General features: G+C 37.3%; 2 protein-coding genes across 4 annotated transcripts; one reads left to right on the top strand and one right to left on the bottom strand.

Annotated features, from left to right (window-relative positions):
* The first annotated feature begins 10,832 nt into the window (after positions 1-10,832).
* LOC129721042 (uncharacterized) lies at positions 10,833-12,300 on the top strand. The gene is made up of 2 exons (XM_055673130.1): positions 10,833-11,236; positions 11,329-12,300. Exons 1-2 carry the CDS (start codon positions 10,859-10,861, stop codon positions 12,184-12,186), a joined length of 1,236 nt encoding a protein of 411 aa, XP_055529105.1. The 5' UTR covers positions 10,833-10,858; the 3' UTR covers positions 12,187-12,300.
* A 3,612-nt stretch (positions 12,301-15,912) lies between these two features.
* On the bottom strand, positions 15,913-25,205 carry LOC129721040 (calpain-B-like). 3 transcript variants are annotated; one of them, XM_055673129.1, is made up of 6 exons: positions 25,030-25,205; positions 24,000-24,615; positions 23,717-23,934; positions 18,077-18,757; positions 16,615-18,019; positions 15,913-16,551 (listed from the first exon to the last, which is right to left on the bottom strand). In XM_055673129.1, exons 3-6 carry the CDS (start codon positions 23,825-23,827, stop codon positions 16,487-16,489), a joined length of 2,262 nt encoding a protein of 753 aa, XP_055529104.1. In that variant the 5' UTR covers positions 23,828-23,934; positions 24,000-24,615; positions 25,030-25,205; the 3' UTR covers positions 15,913-16,486. The 3 variants fall into 3 exon arrangements, with proteins under 3 accessions (XP_055529104.1, XP_055529101.1, XP_055529103.1); XM_055673126.1 differs by having other exon boundaries at positions 23,717-24,615; XM_055673128.1 differs by lacking the exon at positions 25,030-25,205 and adding an exon at positions 24,742-24,817 and having other exon boundaries at positions 23,717-24,615.
* Positions 25,206-26,118: the final 913 nt, after the last annotated feature.

The following is a 26,118-nucleotide window of genomic DNA, read 5'->3' as shown; positions in this document are numbered from 1 at the left end:
TTTCCTAAAAGTTTGAAACAATACCCATCCTTGAACAATCTCTAAACCTGCGTGTTAAGTACTGTAGAACCTAATAAAAACTGATGTCTTGAAAGAAAACATGCCAGTAAAAGCAACAGTACCAGTGGAGTATAGATCCGCAGGTCTCTCGTCGTCTATGATTGCAGTGGTACTCTTCTATTCGTACTGCAGCAGTACTATTCGTATTGCAGTGGTACACTTTTGTTCGTACATTTCTATTCGTATGCAATTGAGGAAAAACTACAATGCTGCTGTTGATGGTGATTGAAAGTTTATTTCATAAATATGATTGCCATAAATTACTCAACAAGAATTGTAAATTTTTGCAACGGATATTTATTTAATTTTATCTTCGATATTAACTGAATAATCGCGACCGGATAGTATCGAGAGAGTAAATTCCTAAATATATACATTTATAGAAGAGTAAGAACCTGCGAATGCTTGTGATTTTTTAGTTGATATAGTATGATTCGTACAGAATCTCTTTTTACATTTCAAAATTGTTAGATGATATATTATTATTCTAAGCTTAACCATAATAAACGTATATTAGCTGTCTTCGTAATACAGCGAATGTAGTTGCAGGCAAATGAAACAATTGTCAAGCAAAAAATAAAAATGTAATTGTGGATTTCTACGATTTTTTGCTGGAACTTGTAAGGAATTTTGTTCAAAATATTTTCTTATGTTTTCCAATTGATGAACTTTTGTAAGGCCTTCCATATTATTTTGAAAGTAAGATCCATACTATAGATTTGATTTAGTTAGAGTTAAATAAGACAAAACCATTCATTATGATAACGTAAGCATTATTGGATTTGGTTTTTGAGGATATAGAGATAATTCTGACTTTGACGCATTATGAGAAATTCTTGGTGCTTCTTCAACAAGCACGATATGCTTGTGCTTTGTTAAATACATATTTTTTTGCACAAAAAAAAATACTAAAGGCATAATATCGCCAAATATAAATGATCTTTCTTCGAGTGTTGTTGAATATATTCCAAAAATTGATTTCCAGGGGAGGCTGAAAATAAACACATTGATTCTGTCTGCAGACTCTGTATATTTTGTAACAAAAAATCCCCTAATTACAGTGTTTAGTCCCACGTCACCATTTCAAACAACCCTAGGGCTGTATACCTTGTAGTATTTTAATTGAATACCTCATTTTTAGCTATTTCCATATAAACGTTTTGCGAGTGTTGAGAAACAAACAAAACAAAGATTTTTCATGACAATTCACAATATGTTTTTGTGGTTTTTGACGTTGACTAACGTCTATATCGAAGTTAGGCCCCTGAATTTGAAAATCTAGTAATTCAACCAGGGAAAACCAGAGAAAAGTGGTCAGGTTTTGAGCGCTTATTTTGCAGTCATCTATTATCAGGTTTTCGAGGTTTTGGCATCAATCGATCAGAAATTCTTTTACGGTTAAATTTATGTAACAAAAACAAACTATTGTTTGAGATACACTATTGAAAAATTGGTAATTAATATCGATTGTCTAAATCATACCGCGCAGCTAATCACTACCTCTCTTCCCAAGCGCAGTCGACACTAACGGATACAATCGATCTGACTTTGTTGTTATTGCTGTTGTCACTTTCTGTTTCCGATGTTTATGCTGCTGCTAGCGGAAAAAACCTTGCAAATATGCATCTTTTTGTTGGTGTTATATTTACGACAGCGGCCGGCGCCCCATCATTCTGATTCCAAAACCGCACCAGTGACATGCGGACGCTAGGTGATAGCAGCTGAAAGGAGGAAAGACAAAATAGTACCGGTCATCTCGTGCCGGTTTCACCCGTAATGCTGGTGGCTTTAGTAGTAAATGGCTACTGCAAAACACTTAAATGGCTGGAATTCTGGACGGACTAACCAGGAAACTATAATCGGCAACTGGCACCTTTTGGTGCCTCGAAATTTTGGTACAGAAGCGGCTAATTGAATTTTCTGTTTTACCAAATGCTGCTGCTAGCGGAAAAAAACCTTGCAAAAATGCATGTTTGTGTTGGTGTTAATATTACGACAGCGGCCGGCGCACATAGGAGTATTTGACCCGAAAAGTTGACCAAAAGTCCGACACACAAAATACACGATTTCCATTATTTTTAATTGATTTCAGTTGCAACATACCCTCATGCTATCCCAGAACCCATTGCACAGTGGTCCAATAAGGCAAAAAGTGGAACTTAATTCCATAGCGCCTTTTAACTTCATCCTAGCTTAATAGTGTCTTCGGAGCAATTGTTTGTATGAATGACCCGCATAATTGCAAATTGTTGAAAAATATCAAAAGTTTACTATACTAAAAATAAAAAAATTAACTTTTTTGTGTTAAGAGATAGAAGAATAGTTTATTCAGCAAAGTTGTGGAAAATTAAAAAATAAGAAACTTTGTTGAACAAATGAAAATCCTATTTTTTTTCGGTACAAAGTTATAAAGTACATTACATGGAACTTATTTAAAAGTTAGTTTTTTGTACTTAACTTTAGTTAGTTGCATTTAACACGAAAGTGTAGTTCGAAGGAATTGTTAGGGCACACAAAACAAACATTTTTGCCGAAGACTATATATCTCCAGGAGTTTTCTTTACAAAGTTATATCATATTTTAGCTTATTTTTTCGATAACTTCAAGAATGTATTGGTTAAAAAGGGGCAAGTGGAATTATGATGTCAATAGTTTTTCTTGAAGTTAAGCTGAAGTACTATAAACTTCTTTAGGTTCCATTTGTCCCAATCCACCCATTTTAGAGTACGGCGAACATATGTCACAGTAGGTTTTCATATATCAAAAATACTAACTTTTTTGTGTTAAGAGATAGAGGAATGGTCTTTTCGGCAAAGTTTTAGAACGTGCAAAAATATGAAACTTTGCTGAACAACCAAAATTTCTATCTTCATTGGGAACAGAGTTACAGAGTATTTCATGTAAAAGTTACTTAAAAGTTAGTTTTTTGTACTAAACTTCTGTTAGTTACATTTTACAAAAAAACGTTGTTCTACAAAAGGACTTTGGCATACAAAATACACGTTTTTGTTGAAGGCTACACATCTCCAGGACTTTTCCTCACAAAGATATAGCATAATTCAGCATATTTTTTCGATAACCTTAAGAAAGTATAAAGGAAAAAGGGGCAAGTGGAATCATGATGTCAATTTTTTTTCTCAAAGTTCAGCTCAAGTGCTCAAAACTGCTATAAGTTCCATCCGTCCCAATCCACCTAATCTTTATTCTTTACGTTGTTGAAGTTATCGAAAAAATATGCTGAAATGTGCTATAACTTTATAAGGAAAAGTCATGGATATGTGTAGCCTTCAACAAAAACGTGTGTTTTGTATGCCCAAATGCTTCTTCAAAACAAAGTTTTCTTGTTAAATGTAACTAACAAAAGTTTAGTACAAAAAACTAACTTTTAAGTAACTTTTACATGAAATACTCTGTAACTCTGTTCCCAATGAAGATAGAAATTTTGTTTGTTCAGCAAAGTTTCATATTTTTGCACGTTCTAAACTTTGCCGAAAAGACCATTCCTCTATCTCTTAACACAAAAAAGTTAGTATTTTTGATATATGAAAACCTACTGTGACATATGTTCGCTGTACTCTAAAATGGGTGGATTGGGACAAATGAAACCTGAAGAAGTTTATAGTACTTCAGCTTAACTTCAAGAAAAACTATTGACATCATGATTCCACTTGTCCCTTTTTAACCTATACATTCTTGAAGTTATCGAAAAAATAAGCTAAAATATGATATAACTTTGTAAGGAAAACTCCTGGAGATATATAGTCTTCGGCAAAAATGTTTGTTTTGTGTGCCCTAACAATTCCTTCGAACTACACTTTCGTGTAAAATGCAACTAACTAAAGTTAAGTACAAAAAACTAACTTTTAAATAAGTCCCATGTAATGTACTTCATAACTTTGTACCGAAAAAAGATAGGATTTTCATTTGTTCAACAAAGTTTCATATTTTTTAATTTTCTACAACTTTGCTGAATAAACGATTCTTCTATCTCTTAACACAAAAAAGTTTATTTTTTTATTTTTAGTATAGTAAACTTTTAATATTTTTTTACAATTTGCAATTATGCGGGTCATTCATACAAACAATTGCTCCGAAGACACTATTAAGCTAGGATGAAGTTAAAAGGCGATATGGAATTAAGTTCCAATTTTTGCATTATTGGACCACTGTGCATTGGTGTCTTTTCACATGAACCAAACTGTTATATTTCAAAGTTATTCCACGGTAAATTGGTCAGTTTGAAAAATACGTGCTACTGCTCGGGTGGCGTAAAAAATTGAAAAATTTTGTCAAATAGTTTTTCTTTCTCACAGGACATAATCTACAAGATAAGTAAAATTCTTTGCAATATTTAAAACGTTGAATGCATAAAATAATCATGGATTGTTTACGAAATAAGTGATTGTGAAAACCGACCGCGAAAAATCCATAATATTGTGAAATTAATTATATGATTTAGTAACCTCCCGCGCAAGTCCCGTCGAAGCTTTATTCATTGCCAGAAAGGTCAAAACCTTCTGAAAATATACGAAAAGAAAATCTTCCTCCGGGTTCCTCTTTTTTATTTTATTGACATTTTATTAAATGAAGATTCATATGGAAATTTCTAAATCTTTGTTTTATATCATGTGTAAAAAGACACTAAAAAAATGGAGTAAGCGAATTTAAAGTGATATTTCATGTATTGGGTGTCGTTTTAAATGGATGTCACCTTTTTTGTGTTGATTATACGAAAAAAACACGTTTTTGATATAAATCTATCCAATTACTACCAAAATAGAGCAACTTGGCCAGCTTTTTGGCTCAAATACTCCTATGTGCGGCGCAGCTTTCAAGAAACATTTGTCTCTACCATTCCATCATCTATGTAGCCCCTCCTTCTTTCTAATTATCTGACGAAGCCTTGGTATAAAACGTATCGTTCGAACATTTCACCCCATCAGTTTCATTATTAAACCGTACCGGATACATACGGACGCTCGGTGTTAGCAGCTAAAAGGAGGAAAAACAAAATAGTACCGGTCATCTCGTACCGGTTTCACCCGTGATGCTGGTGGCTACTGCAAAATACTAAAATGGCTGGAATTCTGGACGGAAACCAGTAAACAAGAAATTGGCAACTGGCACCTTTTGGTGCCTCGCAGTTTTATAATAGAAGCGGTTAGTTGAATTTGATGTTTTACAAAATGCTGCTGCTAGCGGAAAAAACCTTGCAAAAATGCATGTTTGTGTTGATGTTAATTTCACGACAGCGCTAGGTGTTAGCAGCTGAAAGGAGGAAAGACAAAATAGTACCGGTCATCTCGTGCCGGTTTCACCCGTTATGCTGGTGGCTGTTAGTAATAAATTACTACTGCAAAATACTAAAATGGCTGGAATTCTGGACGGACTAACCAGTAAACGAGAATAATCGGCAACTGGTACCTTTTGGTGCCTCGAAATTTTGTTACAGAAGTATTGTAAAAGAAGCGTTGCAATTCCCTGTACTATTTGCTTCAATGGAATATTTTTTTTTTTATAAGAATACGGTAGTCAACGTCATGCGGTCGTGTCTTGAATACCACCCTCCTACTTTTTTCTGAAGAAGAAAAAGAACAGGTTTGTCGTTTTTGGCTTCAAGGAAACCGACTAGCAAAAGGGGGAATTCTGAAAGACCATAACCGCAGGTTCAACTAGTTGGTTTGCAACCATCAGCTAACAGGATGATAAATATGTTGGCTATTTGTTAATCGCCTTAATTGTAGTGGGACTAGAGGAGACCTTGAAAGGCCAGAAAAATGTTTCTCGAAGACACTGAACTTAAAACGTTCAAAATGCTGGGGTGACATTGCGCATTTCATTTCGAGCAACTCGAACAAAACTAAATGATCGCTGAGGGCGTTATGTTTCGTTTTCGTATTTTTTCGACTTTGCGGGTTAGATGAGCCGCAGGACAAATGACAATGACAGCTCCTTTTGAGCTTGAAGCATAACTGGCAGTATGTGATCTACTCGAAAATAGCGAAAACCGTTCGAACCAAGCTGCGCAATGCCACTCCAAATGTTTCAATATCCTCAAAACCCAACCAACGTTTGAAGAACTGCAAGATTTTGAAATATTGATGAGACGAAAACGGAAGATGAACATCTACGCGATCAAATATTTTTCGCTATCCTCCGAAGCCCTATTTGTAGCAAAAATTTTTCGATCCTACCAATCCATCCTAAGAAATGTCTCAAACGCTCGGGTCAAACCGTCAAATCCATAAAGTCTTGTGGATATAAAGTGTCTTGCCAAAGTAATCGTTTGATGTGCGTAAAAATTATCGAATTTCCGTGTGTTAAATATTGAGTGCTTTTCAATTCAAGTCTCATAAACTGATAACATGGGGTATTGAATTGTTGACAGTGTGACAGATGTCAGCGGTTTAAAACAACAAGATATACAACACCGGTGCGGAGAACGCAAAGTTGGTCTATATTAGCTGATTCTATTCAGGTTTCGGTGTTGTAAATCTAGTATAAATTTGTTTCAAAAATAGACCACCGCTGAAGATGCCCTAAGTACATGAACAAAGAATGCTGCAACGTTTGTTCAACAAATAGTTCAACGTGTTGTTTATTCAGCATCGGTTGCTTCAACACTGCTTTCGTTCCACATTTGCTCTCATAACAGCTTCCAAATTTCTTGGGTGTCTTGTACACTTAATAGCTGCGAAATCTGAGTACAACAAACAGAAGGTCGAGTTCCGAATCGGAATGTAGCACCAAGGCTTTGCTTTGCTTTTAATGGAGAATGCTATAATAGAAAAAAAAAACCATAAAATGTTACCTACCGTTTTGACAACTCTGCTTACATCAGTTTGACTCTTCATATATTTCGCAAGGAAAACAAAAAATTGGCAACATTAGTGTGTAACATTCGACTAAAATACACAAATACGTACATATTTAATAAATAACAACATACAGAATAGGTCGTGCACCTTCACGTCGTTTTCTTGTAGATTTGAAAGTACGATATCCATTTTAATTTTTTTTTTGAAAACCAAACGCGAAACACTTTAAAAACTTAGCTTCGAAACTCTTTGAATATTTGAAAATACAGATGCAGAAAAATTGCCGAACAGTATATATAGTAAAAAACAACAAGAGTTCAGTTAAACAATTGAAGGGTTTTCAGCAACAGCTGGGTAGGTGCTGACAGATTGTCAAATATTTACTGAACTTTATGAAAGTGCAGGACATACTTTAGTTTACAGAAAAGATCAGTAATGTTTTTTACTGGGCTTGTCGAGTGCCTTTTGTATAACGGTAATTCGGTAAAAACTTTAACCGACATCAGTTATTTTTGAGGAAATTACAACATGATCAGTATTTTTTCAAATTTCCTGAACATGATCGTAATAAAAATTACTGAACAATTGAAACGAGAATAAGTGTGTAGCATGTATGGTTGCACATAACAGTCGGTATGCGATACACACATCCTCCAGTGCACAGCCGCTCTACTGCCGAGTTTACTTTTCTTCGCGCGAAAGCTGTCGGTAAGTTGCCGAGCAGTCTTTACGCTTCTTCCTCCATACCCTTTTTTAACAGCCGTCACGCGACATTCCTTATAAGCAAATAAGAAAAGAGAGAAAAAATTTCTCCGGTGGATTCGGGCTGAGCTTCTTCTCTTTCCTATATTCGCAACCCCGAAGACATCCTCCAAATAATGCCGATTCGACACACGGAGTACATTTTTCGTTTCCTTTTGTAATGCTCTGTTGCCAATGTGACTCTCAGACTCTCAATGTGACTACCGGACTGCCAGCGCGAATAGGTATCACGAACAAATAGCAACAGCAAACACATCCAGTAAAAATAAGAATGTACCTTACAGTAAAAATAAGAATGTACCTTACAGTAAAAATAAGAATGTACCATTGCCATGCCTGCTCGCAAGTTCCTATCTCACACCTTCACGAGTCATATGATTACACTAGACTGCCGGTTGAAACATGGACACAACTGGTTGTATGGCCTAGCCAATGTTGTCATCCGACAATAGCTAAATGAGAAGGTGCGACGCGATCGTTGGCGCGTAAACCATACTCCGGCGGTAGAGGAAATGCTTCGCCGATCCGAGCGTCTGTTTACCAAGATGGTGTGGCTCAGAACAGCGTCTGATCTTCATGTTAGAAGCGGATGATCAATGATCCTGGTGTCAGCGTGGGACTTTAAACAAAGCTGACACGAAGGTCCCCCGGCGAGACGAGGGGTTGGAAAAGGCCCAACGTAACGTAAGAGATAATACGGATCGGAATAATCGGCATGGACCTAGACAACGAAATAAGGACTACGTTTGGAAACTTGGGACATGGAACTGCAATTCGCTCTGCTTTCCAGGATGCGACAGGATTGTGTACGACGAGCTACAATTACGCAACTTCGAAGTCGTAGCGCTGCAGGAACTTTGTTAGACAGGACAGAAGGTATGAAAAAGCGGTCACCGGGCGGCTACTTTCTACCAGAGTTGTGGCACCACCGGCGAGCTAGGAACCGGCTTTATAGTACTGGCCGAGATGCGCCTACGCGTGATGGGGTGGCAGCCGATCAGTGCGAGAATGTGTAAGTTGAGAATTTAGGGCCGGTTTTTCAACTACAGCATCATCAACGTGCACTGCCGTGTCTACCCAGACAACCAGAAGTCGCAAAAGATTGCACGGATTACTTCGTATAAAGTTCTATGGTGCATCAATATCGTATAGCTGAATGAACAACGCATGTGTTTCATCGCATACGGGGTTGTTTTGCGAACTTCTTGCGATGAGTGTAATATACTCGCATAGCAATACAGATAAACTCATATCGTGCCTGCTCAAATTCGCAGTAATTCCACAAAGTGATGATTATACGTATAAGGCAAAAGTCTCCTATATCATATCGTATTGCATATAAATTTAGTCGCAAAAGACATAATTTTGCAACACCGTTAATGACTAAATTCATGATGATAAGCTCAGACAACTCCGAGACAACTAAAAATCGCATAAGATTGCATGGATTACCTCGTATAAAGTTCTGTGGTACATCACCATCGTATGAGCAACGTAAGTGTTTCATCGCATATTGTGTTGTTTTGCGAACTTCTTACGATATGTGTAACATACTCGCATAGCAATACAGTAAAACTCATATCATGTCTCTTCAAACTCTTATTAATTTCACAAAGTGATGATTATACGTGAAAATCAAAAGTCTTATGTATCACATCGTATTGCATATAAAATTAGTCGCCAAAGGCATCGTTTTGTAACACCGTAAACGACTGAATTTATGATAACTAGATGCCGCTAATATTTGCACAGCTTACATCGCACAAAGTACTACGATAGATCATTACCTCATATAACCAATTTCATCGCATATAACGTTGTTTTGCGTAATTCTTGCGATAAATAGGTAATAAATCCGGATTGAAACACCAATTAACTTCTCCAATGCAAACTCGCAGTTAATTTACACATTGACGACTTTGCGTGAAACTCGAAAACCATCCATATTACTACATCGTATCACAGATAAATGTAGTCGCTACACCGAGTTGCTTCTTCTCAAAAACATGAACTACCGAAAACATCTGCGAACAACTCGGATCAATTATGCATTACTTTGCTTCATATCTTTGTTGAAAACTTACTCTTGATTGTTGTTGAAAACGGCAAAATCACCTAATTTTGTTTAAAGAATTAACTCAGCTCATCGAGCGGCCATGACAGTTCAACTGAAATATAATCAATATAATTCTCGCATAAATTTACCAACTAACTCGCAATACGAAATCTAATTAGATTCATGCTTTATGATGTCTCGTTGTAATTTATGCGATGAAATTAGAAAGTTATTACCAAAACTTAGAGATTATCGACAACGAGACCACGGAGGAGTGGAATGAATGCTGCTTGACAATCTAAGAGTACATGGTTCGAGATTACAGCGTGTGCCCACAGGAAAAGAATGTTAGAAATTAAAAACTTTCATTTGTAATTTACTATTCCTTGTAATATGAATAGCAAGGGATAAATAATATATGTATAATAATTGCTACTGTTCGCTTTTTTTTATTAAAAGGAATGATTTTGGTCGCATGTTCTAATAAACTAACACGTAGGAATACATGGCGAACATCGCATAGATATCTGAAATAATTCGCTAATGTTGACTTATGAAGTCGCATTGAGTAATAAAAGAACCCGTAGTGTGTATCCATTAGGGCGGTTCGATTTGCAGGGGATCAAAAAATCGCTTAGGCACATATGATTTTCGGATTCTAGGGATCAAAATAAGATACTTTGCTCAGAAAACCATACCTCTAAAATGAATTCTGATGTCCCTTGTACTGACGTGTAGGTACCCAAAAGGTCAAATTTCAAAAAATCCTGTTTTGACCCATTTAGAGTGCCCCAATCGAGTCCAAATGTATGACCGACCCCCACTAACTTTGGAGGGCCGACCCACCCATGCTAGTGTTACCCCCCTGGGACCCTCCTAGGGGGTCTCCCATACAAAAATATAAAAAAATATCAAAAAATCACCATTTTTGGCACTTTATATGACAAAAATCAGCGAAATGGCTATTATTTTTCCGCACAAATGAAGTTTCTAGGAAAAAAATGTTTTTTTTTGTTTTTGGATTTTTGTTTTCTCCTGCTTCGCATGGGATAATAATAATAATAATAATAATAATAATAATGGTTTAATAGCGTTTTCATTCGACGGCAGAAAAGATGATACTTATACAAGAGAAAAAATTGATGGTAAGTATCATAGTAGGATGGTAAAAGAACCTCACCTTGTTATTTTGAGAGAACCGAATTCTCGATTGATTGGTTACGCAAGACTGGTAGAGGAAAGTGCTGAATACAAAACAACAAAATTGAATGAATTTTTCAACGATAAAAACATATCTCTGGATGCATTGATTGGCATATGCACTGACGGTGAGCCAACAAACACTGGCACACACGGTGGAATTATACGAAGATTCGAATTGCTGCTAAAAAGACCATTGCATTGGTTTGTTTGCCTTCTACACTTCAACGAACTTCCGTTTCGACATTTGTTTGGGGTTTTGGATAAATCATCCACCACTGGACCAACATCAACAACCGGGAAACTAAGCAAGCAAATTGAAAATTCTGAAGCTCTTCCGGTAAGTCATTGCTATCACTCATTTATTATAATTTTCTAACATTTTGAATGGTGAAATCATAATAAATTTATTTAATTATTTTATATTTTTAGGTGGTGAGCGACTTTCAGAGAATTGCGTTGGAAAATATGCCTCCTGTTGCAGAACAGCACGAATATTCCACCGATTCGCAGTACTTATACGACATGGCACATGCAATTTCTAATGGCGTGGTTTCTGTGGATCTGGCTAACATAAAACCAGGGAAAATTGTACATTCTCGCTGGCTCACCAAGGCCGCTAGATTATTACGATTATATGTGACAATGAAAAAACCACCTAAAAATTTAAGAATTCTGGTTGAATTTATAATTAAGGTTTATGTGCCAATGTATTTTAATATCAAGTATTACAGCTCTGTCGTGTACGGTAGTGTATTATTTTTCAAGTACATTACTTGGGCACAATTTCTGGAGCCAAATTTACGCACTGTTGTCAATCATGTAATTAAAAATAATCCATATTTTGCACATTCGGAAAATATCTTGCTATCAATGTTGTTTGATGATAGGAAAGAGGTGCGCGACTCTGCTATCAAGAAAATTTTACGATATCGAGACAATGTTGAAGACCCATCGGAACTTAGAGAATATAAAAAACCAGATATAAACTTCCATTGCTTCGATTACACGAAAATGATCGATTTGACTGATAAAAATAACGTATTTGAACCACCATTCACGCGAATCATTCCGTATGAAACATTGATAGCATATTTAAATGAAGATGACTCACCATTTACTGATCCGCATATTCCATTACATATACAAGGAACGGAACAACACGTTCAACTGCTAGCTAGCGTTTCCAAACGAGTAATATCGGAAAATGTAGAGGCTGTTATGGAGGCGACATTAGAGAGCCGTGCGAAATTGCCCAGTGTTGAAACCAAAAAAGACTTCAAACAATAATTTTTTAGTTTCTTTCCTATGTTCTGATCGAATAAATTTTTAAAGAGAAAACAAAAATCCAAAAACAAAAAAAAAACATTTTTTTCCTAGAAACTTCATTTGTGCGGAAAAATAATAGCCTATAATAGCCTAATAATTTCACTGATTTTTGTCATATAAAGTGCCAAAAATGGTGATTTTTTGATATTTTTTTATATTTTTGTATGGGAGACCCCCTAGGGGGGTCCCAGGGGGGTAACACTAGCATGGGTGGGTCAGCCCTCCAAAGTTAGTGGGGGTCGGTCATACATTTGGACTCGATTGGGTCACTCTAAATGGGTCAAAACAGGATTTTTTGAAATTTGACCTTTTGGGTACCTACACGTTAGTACAAGGGACATCAGAATTCATTTTAGAGGTATGGTTTCTTGAGAAAAGTATCTTATTTTGATCCCTAAAATCCGAAAATCATATGTGCCTAAGCGGTTTTTAAATCGACCCACCCTAGTATCCATCGACCCACCCTAGTATTCATCGTTAAAGTGTTTTGATATTTTGGAAATGCACGCATATCGTTTCCACTTTTGTGCGTATGAGCAACATTCGCAGCATCTTGTGCGATGTAACTATCACGTATAAATGCACGTACAATGCGATGACTGTTTACGTTATACGCGTGAATTGGTTGCCTGGGTAATCATCAGCAGCAACATTGCAGTTTTTTCTTCACACTTAAAACTGGATCTTGAGCTCGACTAAAAAACAGCCGGCAACTTGGAATTCAACCGATATTTCAGCGAAAAATTGCGGGTTGCCGAAAGTCGCCAGAATGTTTTGCTGAGACTTCGCAAAAAAACTAAGCTTGACGAATCTTGTCTCTATTCTTGCCGAATTTATCGTTCAACGCTCTTTATGCCGAGGAATTTTACTCGATGCTGTGTTTCGGCAATACAGCTGTTATTTACATGAACGGATTGCCGCCATTTTTTAGTGCAAATTTGCGCGTGTTACGGGCGAGCAAACAGGAAGCAGATAAAAACTGAAACTTGTGCAAACTCCAGGTGTTTACAAGTGTAAGTCGAAAAAAATGTGCTACAGATTGGTGGAAAGTGGCTAAGACTCGAAAAAGTGTAGTTTAAAATCCATTGCATTCCGCCTGAAAAAACGGCTCTTTACTGTTCCGAAGCATTCAGCTTATATAACCGAAAGGTCGTTAAACTTGTCTGCCGCCTCTTGGTTGGATTTGCCGAGAGCACAGTCCAATGCGCACCGCGATTCTCGGCATAAAATGACATCTGTCAAGTATTGGTTTCCCGAGATTCTCGGCAAAAGAGATTCAGCTGAGATTGTTGCCGAGCAGCCGGCTGTCCAAATCTCGGCACAAACAATGCTGAGATTCGGCGAAATTTTTGTGTTGATTGCACACGAATAGCAAATCTTGCACCTCTGCAACGATATACCAGCGGCGCTCTGCTCCACCTGTACTGTACGGTACTGTTGCATTTACTAACCTGTTCTCTCTCAAGACATCCGTTTTTATTTGGTTCCAACCTTCGAGATATTAGTCTATCTGACAACATATTGGTTATTATTATCCATCATGTGGTTATGCTGTTATTATCGTTTGAATTCTGACGGAACACTTGCCAGTTTCATTTCCAATTTTATAGAGTGCACCCCAGTATAGAAAACAAAGATGTAGTCCCACCACGGTGTTCCAAATACCGTTATTATAAAATAAAATACGCCATCAAAACTGTTAATGTCAGTTGGTTTGTATTACTGCTCTGCACTTCTGAACCAAATTTGAAAATCATCGTTGGACTAATTTTTGAGTTACGCCCTTTTAAAGTTTTAGGGAGGATTTCTCATACAAATATACTCAAACAACTCTTCCAAAACGAACATAAATCATAGTAGGTATTGTTTCGCAGGCAACATATGCCCATTGACGGCCTTTCTGGATGATTTGAGCTGTACTAGGACCATCAGAAAATTGTTCGGATTAAATAACTCCGGGTAAAAAGCAAAAATTGCCATTTTACCCGGGGCCTTACCGAAAAACATTATTTGACACCTGATCAATTCTCGCTGAAACCAGGCCACTAGGTGCACAAGGTCTTTCGAATTTGATATAAATGCACATATTAGTTAGGAATAGAGAAAAAATGGTTATGCCATTTTTGTTTGATTGAATTTGTTGACCCCTCGGTCACCAAGGGGTGAAATAGTTTCTAGAGAAGTGGAAAATTTAACAATTCTTGATGTTTTATTTGAGCGATATCTCTAAAATTCGTTATGGAACCTACCACAAGTAGCAATTTTCTGTAAAGAGGAATGATAGGGCTTTCATTTGGAGTAATCAGAATTTTGGCCGCCTTCTTGAATTTGGCCGCAATCTTGGATTATATCAGAAAAATGCAATTTTGACCATGTTCGCAACTACCGACTTTCGATCTGAGACCAGCATTGGAAAGCTGAGAAAAAATGCTATAAGATACAAGAAAAAAAATTAGGTGAACATCAGTGTTAACCTACCAATTGAACGAATTTTCCGAACGAAGTTTCAAAATATCCAATCCATTCCATTCCAGAACGAGGATTTTTAAGATTTTTTTTTCAAAGAGGTACATCTCGTCGTCTGTGGTAAATCTATCAATATTATTTGTTATGTATATTCGTGGATATATTTGGGCAAAATCAATGTTTATTTGAACAATGCACGAACTTCGTTTTAAAAACAGGAGCAGAATCGAATGAAAAACATGTTGTGTAAACACTTTTTTTATCTATGTTTAGTTATTAGACAAGATGAATGGAGCATTTACAATAAAGTAACATACAAATCCGTTCAACATTGAAATGTATATGTAATAACTAGAACTCAATTGAACGTTTTTAGGTCTATTATGTACATAATATGAGCAATTCGTACAATTTGAAACCTCATTTTCTATCTTTTCTATGATATTCGAGGTTTGAGGCAACCAACTTATAACTCTTGATTTTTTGCAAATTTTGGAAACGGGTCTTTGAGACATCATTTACCACCAAAACTAATAGAAAAATGAATTGAGCCAATCATTAATTCAACTAAGGATAAATGCACCCTGTTTCACGATAACTTGGAAGCGATAAAAACTCTTCATACCTCAAAATCATGCAGATCACAATTTTAGCTCGCAGGCATCAATTACAAAAGAGGTTATTTATCTAAGACGATTTAGGCTAAACATAGTTTATAACTTTGCCACAGATATCCCGGTACACATAGATATAGACGTAGTATATGAGGAATAATTATTCTTATGATAAATCTTCGAAAAACCATCTAACATGAACAGTTTTTAAGGTATATTTTTTATAATTGAAACATGTTCGTACTAAGCCATTAAGATATAAAGTTTCCATAGGTCTAGTTTTCGAATACCAGTGTGAACTGAGGCGCAAATGATGTTTTTTGGTTTAAATTGCCAAATGGCCATTTTACCCAAGGTTTTTTGATCCGGAAATGTTCCCAATAGTTCTAATACAGCTCAAATCTTCCAGAAAGGTTGTCAAAGAGGCACATGTTGTCTGCTAAACAATACTTACTATGAATTATGTTCGTTTTGGAAGGGTTGTTTAAGAACATTTGTATGAAAAATCCTCCATAAAATTTTAAAAGCGCGTAACTCAAAAATTAGTCCAACGATGATTTTCAAATTTGACCCAGAAGTGCAGGACAGTAAAACAAACCAACTGGCATTAACAGTTTTGATGGCGTATTTTATTTTATAATAACGGTATTTGGAACACCGTACCCACGTAAAAAACTGAATACATTTTAATATTACCTTTTTGTGAAAATAATATTTTTAATCAAGATCGCGCATACGATAGAGTCTCAATAAATTTTTCCATGGTAGTTCAGACTCCCGTGTATCGATTCTCATATAAACTTGATTCAGATTAAATACGTAATATTAAAAAAAAAGGTGGTCGATTATCGAATGAGCAGTAAAAAAATGTGAGTTGATGTTTTACAGTATTGCAGTTGCACGATAGTTGAATGAACTTTATTCGTTAAGCGTTAACAATAAGTAATATATTACATGCTTTTTCTAACAACTCAACGTATTGGTATTTGATATTTTATATTGAAATTTGTTGTTTATTTGTAAAATTAAGTGTATAATAGTTACTGTAAGTATATCTTACTTTTGCGATTTAGTGATTGTCATTCATTTACCAGCAAAGTACTTATTGGCAGTAAACACAAAGCAATGGCATATTGAAGTTTGGCTGTAAGTGTCTGAAAGTTTTCATCCACCGGGACATACTATTTAATTCTATCGAGAGCTGATTTGTGGCATGACTTGTCCACTAGTTCATGGTTCAGTTTTTCTAAAAAAAAAAAGAATATTCATAATTACACTTTCTACTGGAATATATGGTATTTTTTCATACCAATAGCATTCCGTCCTTCTACGGCACATAACACAAAATCCAGCAACTCCATCGTTTCCAGACCCCGTTCCCGACAGCGCTTCATGAGCTCGTGTAGAACGCGATTGTTAACGTTGAATCCGGATGAGTTCAATGCATTTTTCAGTTCCTTCCGGTCGAGATGTCCACTGTTGTCCGTGTCGTACAGTTTGAAAACTGCCTGCCACTGTTGTACATCGCGTATGATCGTGCGGAACTGATCGTAGTTTAGCTGGGTCGACTTGTTCAAATTAACCCGTGAAATCAAAAGTTTGGAAATTTTCTGCACCACGTCTCGGTTTGTTGTGCTCGTGTTTGCAGTTGATGCTTTTGGTCGAACGGAGCAGATCCACCAGCATAACAGAATATGCTGTAGTCGCAGTTGAAGGGTTTTCCAAACACTTTTGCGTTTCTTCAGTTTGGGTGGTGGAGCGAAAAAGAATTTGTTTAGAATGGTACCTAAAACTAGATGATCGATCTCTCCCTTGCGATCGGCCATATCGTAGAAACAGCGGACCATTTGCTCCCAATCGTCATTCTCCAGCAGTGGTCCTGATACTCGATCATCCATCGTTCCAAAGCATACTGTACAGTCGTTTTCCTCTAAGCAGTTTTGCATTTCGGAGAAAATTCTAACTAGAAACTCTCCCTCTTCATTGGGTTGCAAGGTCGACGGTACGACTAGGTAGACTCCTGGACTAAGCCTCAAACGGCAACTGACTTCTCGTGAATTGATGTAAATGGATCGCGCAGCAATGCGATGTTCGTTCTTTTGGAAGAATTTCTTAGGGACGGGTTTATGACGAAGGTCTTCTTCGGTTATTCGGTAAACGAGAAAACCGATGGTCAAACTGGCAAGATCTTCTGCTCTGCGGAATTTTTGCATAAGCGCGATCACTACTGTGCACATTCCTGTGTTTCCATCACGATCCGGCTGATTCAACCGTATCACATATTGTGGATTTGTCCAAAAAGATTCCATAAAGTCAATGCATCCACCGGCTGTGGATCCTTTTACCCATTCTCCATCGACTGTTGACACTTGCCAACCGCGCAGACTCGCGTCCGGATCGTCTAATGGATCTGGAGATAAATTGCATATTTCTACCCGGTCGAAATAACGGACGAAGTCGGTGAAACTCATCCAAAACTCTCCATCATTCTCAATGGAAAGTCCTATCTCTTTGCGTTGAACCTTGGGAATTGCATCCCATTCTTTGGATCGATCGCTCCAGGGGCCATTCCATTCGATTCCGTCACCCCAAGGATTGCGTAGCCGCACCAGCTGATGTTTTGTGGGGTCGAAAATATGTGTTTTGGTGATTGAATAAGAATGACCCTTCAGTAATCCTTGGGGAGTGTGAACCACTGATTTCGATGGATCGGCCTGAAAAGTTGCCATCGATACAGTTATGGTAATTTGATATATACTCGAGTTAATTACCTGAATACTACAGGCGAACATAGAATCTCTTTCGAACCCGCTCTGAATGATCTCGAACAGATTGTCTGGCGTCTCTGTTCCTTTCAAGCGATACCACTCGGTTATGCCTCCGGTGAAATCTTGCATTGCTTCTCTAGCCGAACCGCCATTTAAGGCCTCGTACGAACCGTGAAGTTTGGCGTACGCTTTTTCCAACAGTGCACTCCAAAATTCGTTCTTATGGGCAGATCGCATAAAAATCAGCTCACCCTTTTGGGTCGGAAGTCGATCGTCAATCACCACATCCACCCATTGGCCAAACTGCCAGAAGCGAAAATGGAATATTCCTCCGTATTCGTCCTCGGCGAAGGAGTTGTCCAGAGGGACCGCTTTTCGAAATAGGCGCCGATTGGCGGTAAGGTTCGCGGTCGCCGTCAGGAGCCAACAGTCGTTAAGACTGCCCTGGCGAACGTCGAATCGGGACGCACCGTCGTGAAAGAACTTTGGCTTCCGGCACATCTGACCGGAACGGAGCCATTCGATCGACGGGTCTACCTTAGATTGACTTTTCGTGAGAGAAGCGTGCACCGGTGGAAAGTCGGGATCTTCGAAAAGTTTTCCTTCGGTGAGGCAGCGCTGTTTGAGCTGGTAGAAGTCCTGGGCTGGGGGGTTCTGATGCACGTTGAATGATTTGTGAGCAATCTGTGGATGAAAAAAGTTTGATGATAGTGGCATTATTTTCGCAAAAAACTTAGTTTATATGAAGGATCTAATATTTCGTTGGTAGTTTTCAATGTGTCTTCGAAATTTCTGTTTCATAGTAAGTTTTTCAAGTTACGTTCCTCATTTTCACTATACTGCCGTGATATAACATTATGACGTACATCCCTTTGATCAGTTTTTCAATACGGCCCAAAAACGAACGAGTTACTTGTCAGTTTTGTATTGAAATGGTGCATACGTCATTTTGTTCCCTGCCCTTTGGTTCAGTAAGGGTCTGGACGCGTTCTACCAACTTTGTCGAGGTAGATGTCAAGTGTGAGTAAGCGATGACAGTGGGTCGCCACTGACGAGCAAAGCAAAGCAAAGCCTTGGTGCTACATTCCGATTCGGAACTCGACCTTCTGTTTATTATACACAGACTTCGCAGCCAACTGTTAAGTGTACAGGACAATTGCGGGGCCAGCGCTACGATCCTACTAACACTAACAGTCTCTCCCGAGCCGAGACTCGAACCTACGACAACTGGCTTGTTAGGCCAGCATCGTACCTCGAGACTAGCTGGGAGGGTCTTGCATTGTGAAATATACTAAAACTATGCCAAAACCGGTTTCGTAGAATCACCGTTTTGAGCTCAGTTTTTGTCCGATTCAAGATCTATTTTTTTCCAAAAGATGGGTAAAAGGATGCTAATATGTGGACAAACTCTTAGAATTTCGATATTTGGCCTCAAAACAAAATGGCGTCGAAAAAAACACAAAAATTACCGGTTTCTCAAAAATTCAAAATGGCGCCATTGTTGCCCCTTAAGTTGAAATATGTTCAAACTCAGGGAAATTTATTTTCGCATCAAACTTCTTCAAAAAATCAGACATAGGAGCCAAGGCAAAAAAAAAATGTTGCGCTGTGCAATCAAGGACTAAAATCTGCAAGCTCATACATTCATTACTGAAGTTTAAAAAAACGCAGTTGCGAACATTAACTTTGGGATCGGGAATGGAGTCTCAAGAATCCACGTGATTCACCCAAAACAGAGACATATTACCATCGCAGGCTGGAATGCAAGAGGATGCTCGGACGAAGCGAAACGGAATGCAATGGATGATCAATTAGCTAACAACAGTTATGCGATAATAGCATTGCAGAAAACCCGTCTGGCACAATGCACAATAGAGACAAAAAACTATATCTGGTTCAATGTCAACACAGAAGGATACTCCCGAGACTGGCAGGGTAGAGGAACGGCAATCGTAGTAGCTAAATACATAAGCCAGGGTGGCGACTACCGGGAGAATCAGGGAATACAGGTCGGACTCGATTATCCGGATCATCAAAAAAATTTTCATTCCGGATAATCGGATCACACAAAAAATACTGAAATTTTGTGATTAACGAACATAAAATAAATATTTCTTTTCTTTATTTACTTGTATGATGCAGTGGCGTAACCAGAAGTTATTTCTAAGGTAAAAAGGGGTAATATCTTGAAAGGCAAACAAAAAATTAAAAATATGCCAGAAAGGATGGTAAAGATAAAATTTCGGAATTAAAATTTAAAAACGGACACAAAAAAATGGAATTCCGGATAATCGAGTCTAAAATTCCGGATAATCGAGTTTCCGGATAATCGAGTCTCCGGATAATCGAGTCCGACCTGTATCAGGGATTTAATTTTTCGATCAGGGAATATCAGGGTATTTGTAAAGTCATCAGGGAAAATTTCAGGGGCTTGGGATTTTTTTAAAAAGTTAGTTCTGAGCTGAATTTATTTCAGAGCATTCGATGTGAACGCTCACGAGGAACCATACAACAACACTCAATAATAATTAGGTTACTTAATTTGCTTTTTTCGACGCGAAAAGGAAAGTACTAATTAATGCCAAATGAGTTCAAAATATGCAAAAAATAATCAATCGTTTTTTAACTGACTGAAACTATGCACTCGTACTTGGTTCAGCAAACTAAGTATTTGTTCTTGGTAGAAGAATTTTTCTGAGAAGTAAATTTCAAGAAGAACGTATCCATTTTAGCATAGGCTTTATTTAACCCTATTCCAGCGGAGTGATAGGGTTTTTCCTCGATAAATGACCTTCAAACTCTTCTTACTCAGCAACCACATGCATAATTTGCACAAACTTAAAGATCTGATCTCTAATCATTTTAAGTATATTTGTTAAACTGTAATCAAAGCTCAAATTTCTGTTGAATTCCCGCGGGGAATGCACGGGAACTTTTTGTTGTACAGTAAAACTTTCGGAGAATGAATTGCAAGGAACTGATGATACCTTGTACAGGGCTCGTAACGGTTAGACAATCCAACAGTAGTGACTTCAGTGACCAAAAAATCAAGAAAAAGTGACTCTAAATTTTTCGAAAAGGATCCAAATAGGTACTAACAAGTCATTCAGTAGTGCGCGCCCCTGGGTTTGGTGGTTGAGCTCCTATCTCGGGTTCTTATAGCTTTACGGAATCCTAAGATGGAGCCACAAAACTATAGTATGGGAGTTTTAGCAGCCGTGCTCGCGTGCTCCCGGGTGGCGGATGGCGGATGGGAGCTAAGGGAGATGATGAGAGTCAGATACCGTAAACTGGGGTGACTTTGATCACTTTTTTTATTGTATCTCAAATATTTTCAGGATATACTGAAAACAATATTATTCGATATTTTTAAAATAAGTACTGGCATGCATTGAAAAGATTCAGTCACTACTTCAAAAGGTTTAGCAACAATTTTGGTGTTTTTAAATATGCTCTAAAAATTTTACACCAATCATCATTCCAGGGTGACTTTGATCACTTCATTGTTTTGATTAATTTGGTGTAACACTTTGCTACTTTCACTAAATTGAACAGCCTTAAACGACTTAAACGAGTTTATAAATATGGAAAGCAATTTGGGGGCCATTCACATTCTACGTGAACAGTTTATAATGGCGAATGTATGTACAAGATTCATACAAAATTTTTAGAATATATATGAATGATTATCCACTGAGAGAGAAGGTGGTCTAAAATAATCAAAAACTAGTCCACGAGGAATATGACTTATGAAATTGGCCAAATTTGCATGTTACTTCACGTCTTGGGTTTTTGTTAAGAAGAAATATGTAATACGCTGTGGAGAATATTGGGACTCAACATTGCGTTTGAGGAAAAACTTGCAAAAATAACAATAAAATGTATTGTTATAATATTTGTACATCTTAAGAACTAATCTGGGAACAAAATAAAAAAACTTTACGTATTGCAACTTGTTGTTTTGAATCTGCTTGAAACGATTGTTTGTATGCAACAAAAATCGCCAAAAATACACTTTATTTTCAATTAATAATTTAGCATGAAAAACACTCTTTAAATAGCAGGAAATGCATGAATAGTAGCAATGCGAACATATATCCACGCAATCAGTGAAGATTACGACAACTCCCAAGCACTACGAGCCCTTTTTATGACATTTACAAAAAAGAGGTGCAGTGATCAAAGTCACCCCGGTGATCAAAGTCACCCCAGTTTACGGTACCTATGTTGTAGTCTTTCCTACTCTGATCTCGACAATCTCCTATGTGAGAAAGATTCTTAACAATATCAATTAACTCTAAAGAATTTTTCTCACACGTGGACCAGACCACTTAGTGCAAGCTCTTTTCTTGTCTATATCCATGAATGCATTACAGTCCCACACGATACTTCGTTACTTATTAGATAAAATGAATTAATGATTTTACTTTTTTCTGGCAGTGTGACTCTTATGCTTTCATGGATGGACTGTAGTTAAACATGAACTTAAATTCTTCGCTTTTTACTGTTAGTTCCATGTGCAAAGCTGTATTGTTGTATGTAGTATTATTTAGTAAACGTGTACGTGGTTTCTTTATAGACTACATCGTTCATATATGCATTCTTTTTTCTCTTTCCCTTTTCGTTTTTTTAAATAACTTTCACGATTTTATTCCGAGTTTCATAATGAATTTTCGAGTTTGGATGTCTAGATATGTGTTGAATTCACCAACACAGCGAAATTTGATCAAGAAACCACAGTTCTTCGTTTTCAAAGCTAAGTATTATTTTATTATGTTTGTTTTTGTTAATTGATTAGCATATGTTGTTATTATTATGTTCTGTTTTTAATTTTATTATTGTTATTATTATAATTGTTACGGTTATTATTGGTATTATTACTATTTTTATTATTATCATCATTATTTTTCAGCATAGTAAACTCAACAAACAAACAGATGCACATACATTTGCACACACACGCACTCACACCTACACACACTTATTAACCTTCAAAGATCCTTGCCTTTCCTTATCCTTCGGCAGTTAATTGACTAGTTATAACTCAGGGATCTTGCCAAGATGCTACCCTAACAAGACAGTATTTTTGCATCTTGCCCAGGGTTATTCTAGTTGATTACACAGAATTTAATAGGCCAGCTGGTTACTGAGGCGTACGAATAAGTTACAACTAAAAGAAAGATACCAAAAGATGGGTCTTCGAATAACCAAAAAATTGGCATAAGAACCCCATATTTGAAAAAATGGCGCTTACGTCAGTCTGCGAGATTACGGCAGTATACATATTTGCGCCTCATCATGGCAGAGTCAGGATGTATTTTAATAAATTAAATGTTCATTTTAACAGGGTATGTCATGATTCTCAGGTCATGATTACCTGCTTTGTTATCACAAAAATAAAATCATAAATTTATGTGCATATGTGTAAGTTTTCACACTTTCATGTTTTCATTCTTGTTGATTTTGGTTTTTCCTATAAGTTAGTATTTTTGAAATATACAGTTTTTTATTCAATACGGTTTTTTGGGGAAAAGTTTTGAATATATTCTGTTATTGAATTTGAATTGTGCATTCTAACTTCTATTTTTTCCTATTTTCAATGTTAGAAAGGATTTTGTTTAAAATAATAGTAATATCACTCACCTCTTCATTATCATTCGTAAAATCCACCACAAGGAAACGGGAAGAGCTCCTGGTAGATGTCGGTGATCCTTCGCTTGATCCGACACTTGTTTTGATGACTCGCCTAGCCATATCGTATTTTCACATGCAATCACTTTGCAATGCAAAGGCACACCTTTTAACGTTCACATATCATGCCGTATCGTATTTCAGGCATCACAGTGTAAACCAATTGAACCCTATAATTAGCAAGGTTATCAAATTTCACTTGTTTAATCGAGACACGCTCAATTTGGAGCCTAACATAATGTAGTACACGTTCCAAACGCGGAGACTGTCAATAGTTTACTGGCAACAACGGAGAAGCACCAACGTGTTGTGGTTCATGAGGCGACGCACTTGTTGTTGTTTGTCGAGATATCAAGGTCGTCATCGAGCCATCGCTATGGAGGCAATTGCAATGTGTTCATTCTGGATCCACTACTAGAAGCAATTTACGCTTATGTTAGTTACACACTGACACTAAATTTTGTTATCAGCAAAATTATGTCTGGTATAGTATACGCTATACTTATGCGAAAGGGGTTAAGGCGACATATCTTTCAATAGCGGGGCCTAGTGTGGTTGGTAATGTCTCCGCCAACCACGCTCGACGCCTGGGTTCGAATCCCACCGCCGACATAGGTGTCGATGGTTGTGAGGTGGCGTGATTCACTCACAACCAACCCAACTTGTCTAGATTCAATCCTAGCCGACACCGGGAGATTTTCTGAGGCGAAAAATCTCTGGGATCACGCCTTCCATCGCATGAGGAAGTAAAGCCGTTGGCGCCGGTCCGTTAATAAACGGGTCGTGAGTTAGGGTCCTGGGTGTGGAGTCGCCTCCCTGGGCGTCGGTGATTGGATACAACAGTGGCGGAACTAGACCGACGGAAAACAAGCGAGAAAAAAAAATATCTTTCAATACACTTTGTTGTTTGCAATTTAGGTATTTTTGTTTTCTAAGAACTAATAATGCTTCTGATAACTTCACAATTATATGTGAACCTTAACTGTATCAAACACAAAATGCACTACGGTTTGAATCGGCTCCATAAACAACCGTTACTGCAATTAAATGGAGACGCACGGTTTGTGAAGGTTATCATGAAACAGCTGTTTAAACACAGGATAGCAATCAATGGCGAATTGATGACGCGGGCAGCGCTTTGCTTGTAAAATACCTGATACCATATGGAACACTAGCGCGTGTCGTCGTTATTTGAAGGCTTTTCCCTGTCGGTATCTATTGCATATTACTTTACAAGCGAATGCAACAAAACCGGTTCAATATACCTGATTTATTGCCAATCCTTCCGGCAGAACACCGAACTAACTAACCAGCTTAGTTTGAATTTTGCACGTGCACAAATTGATGATTCAACTAGTTTTACTAACTATACTCTGCCACTAAGCTAGCCTGTGGGGACAACAGTCTCAACTGCACAACGATAACAGACTGCGATAGTGGACAGTGAACAAAGAAGTGACGGACGACCATCGGCAATGGATAAACGTTTTGAGAAGAAAAAAAGGGGTTTTAGATTCATCGCGTGAACGAGCGCTATTCACGAGAGAATCAAAACTAGTCGCGTTTACTCTCTTGGATGGGATGGTGTTGTCTGGTGCATTGAACTACATTTTAGATTGCATGTTTATTCCACGGATCAATGGAGAATTGAAGACTATGAGCAGCGTTGAAATGTGAATTTCTCAGTGGTTTAAATTTTTTTGTTTTATTTCCATTGAAAGCTTTTATGGATTATTTCAGTTTGACGAAACAAACTTCTCATAGGTGCAGATAGTTTATTTATGAAAATGGATATGTTAATCATGCTGAATGATGTATACGATAGGTAATGATTGTATTGTACTGATTGGAAAAAATTATCACCGTTCAAAATCGTTTACATTTTATACAGCTGCTTTTAATATTATATTAAATACACTGAGCAGTTAAGCTTTCTCTGATGCCTTTGCACAATATCGCCATTTCACCCTGCTGTATGGAAATGTTTCTCAGAGTCGCGAAAGGGTATAGAACAGGATCGACATCTTCTATGGTTTTTCCTTAACCCTCTAGTGCCCAGTGCCGCCTTTAGACGGTCTTCAGTTGAACCTCTAGAAAGCTTCAATGAGAACTTAAAAAATGTATATAACGCTTCATAGTGATTTATTCGAAGTCCGTTTAAAAATTAATTTGGGCACTAGAGGGTTAATTTCTGGTTCTGCAGTAACTGCACATACGCATATATTTTACACGGATTTGCATGTCTACTAAATGATGGCCGGTGTATGGTGAAAACTTTTTTATAACCAAAAACAATTGCTGATCTGCTATTCCTGAGATTATTTTCCCTTAACTCAAAAATTATTTTTTTCTAA

The sequence above is a fragment of the Wyeomyia smithii genome, chromosome 2 (assembly GCF_029784165.1).
Source record: "Wyeomyia smithii strain HCP4-BCI-WySm-NY-G18 chromosome 2, ASM2978416v1, whole genome shotgun sequence".
Taxonomy (NCBI): Eukaryota; Metazoa; Arthropoda; class Insecta; order Diptera; family Culicidae; genus Wyeomyia; species Wyeomyia smithii.
This window is presented reverse-complemented; position numbering and strand designations above follow the sequence as displayed.

Bases quoted from the DNA above. Each gene is read 5' to 3' on its own strand.
- LOC129721040 (XM_055673126.1), bottom strand. From the start codon at position 23,827: ATGGCTAGGCGAGTCATCAAAACAAGTGTCGGATCAAGCGAAGGATCA. The intron at 18,758-23,716 runs GTGAGTGATATT...TTTCATCCACAG, and splicing joins TTACGAATGATAATGAAGAG to ATTGCTCACAAATCATTCAA. The intron at 18,020-18,076 runs GTAATTAACTCG...GCAACTTTTCAG, and splicing joins TGTTCGCCTGTAGTATTCAG to GCCGATCCATCGAAATCAGT.
- LOC129721042 (XM_055673130.1), top strand. From the start codon at position 10,859: ATGGTAAAAGAACCTCACCTTGTTATTTTGAGAGAACCGAATTCTCGA. The intron at 11,237-11,328 runs GTAAGTCATTGC...TTATATTTTTAG, and splicing joins AAAATTCTGAAGCTCTTCCG to GTGGTGAGCGACTTTCAGAG.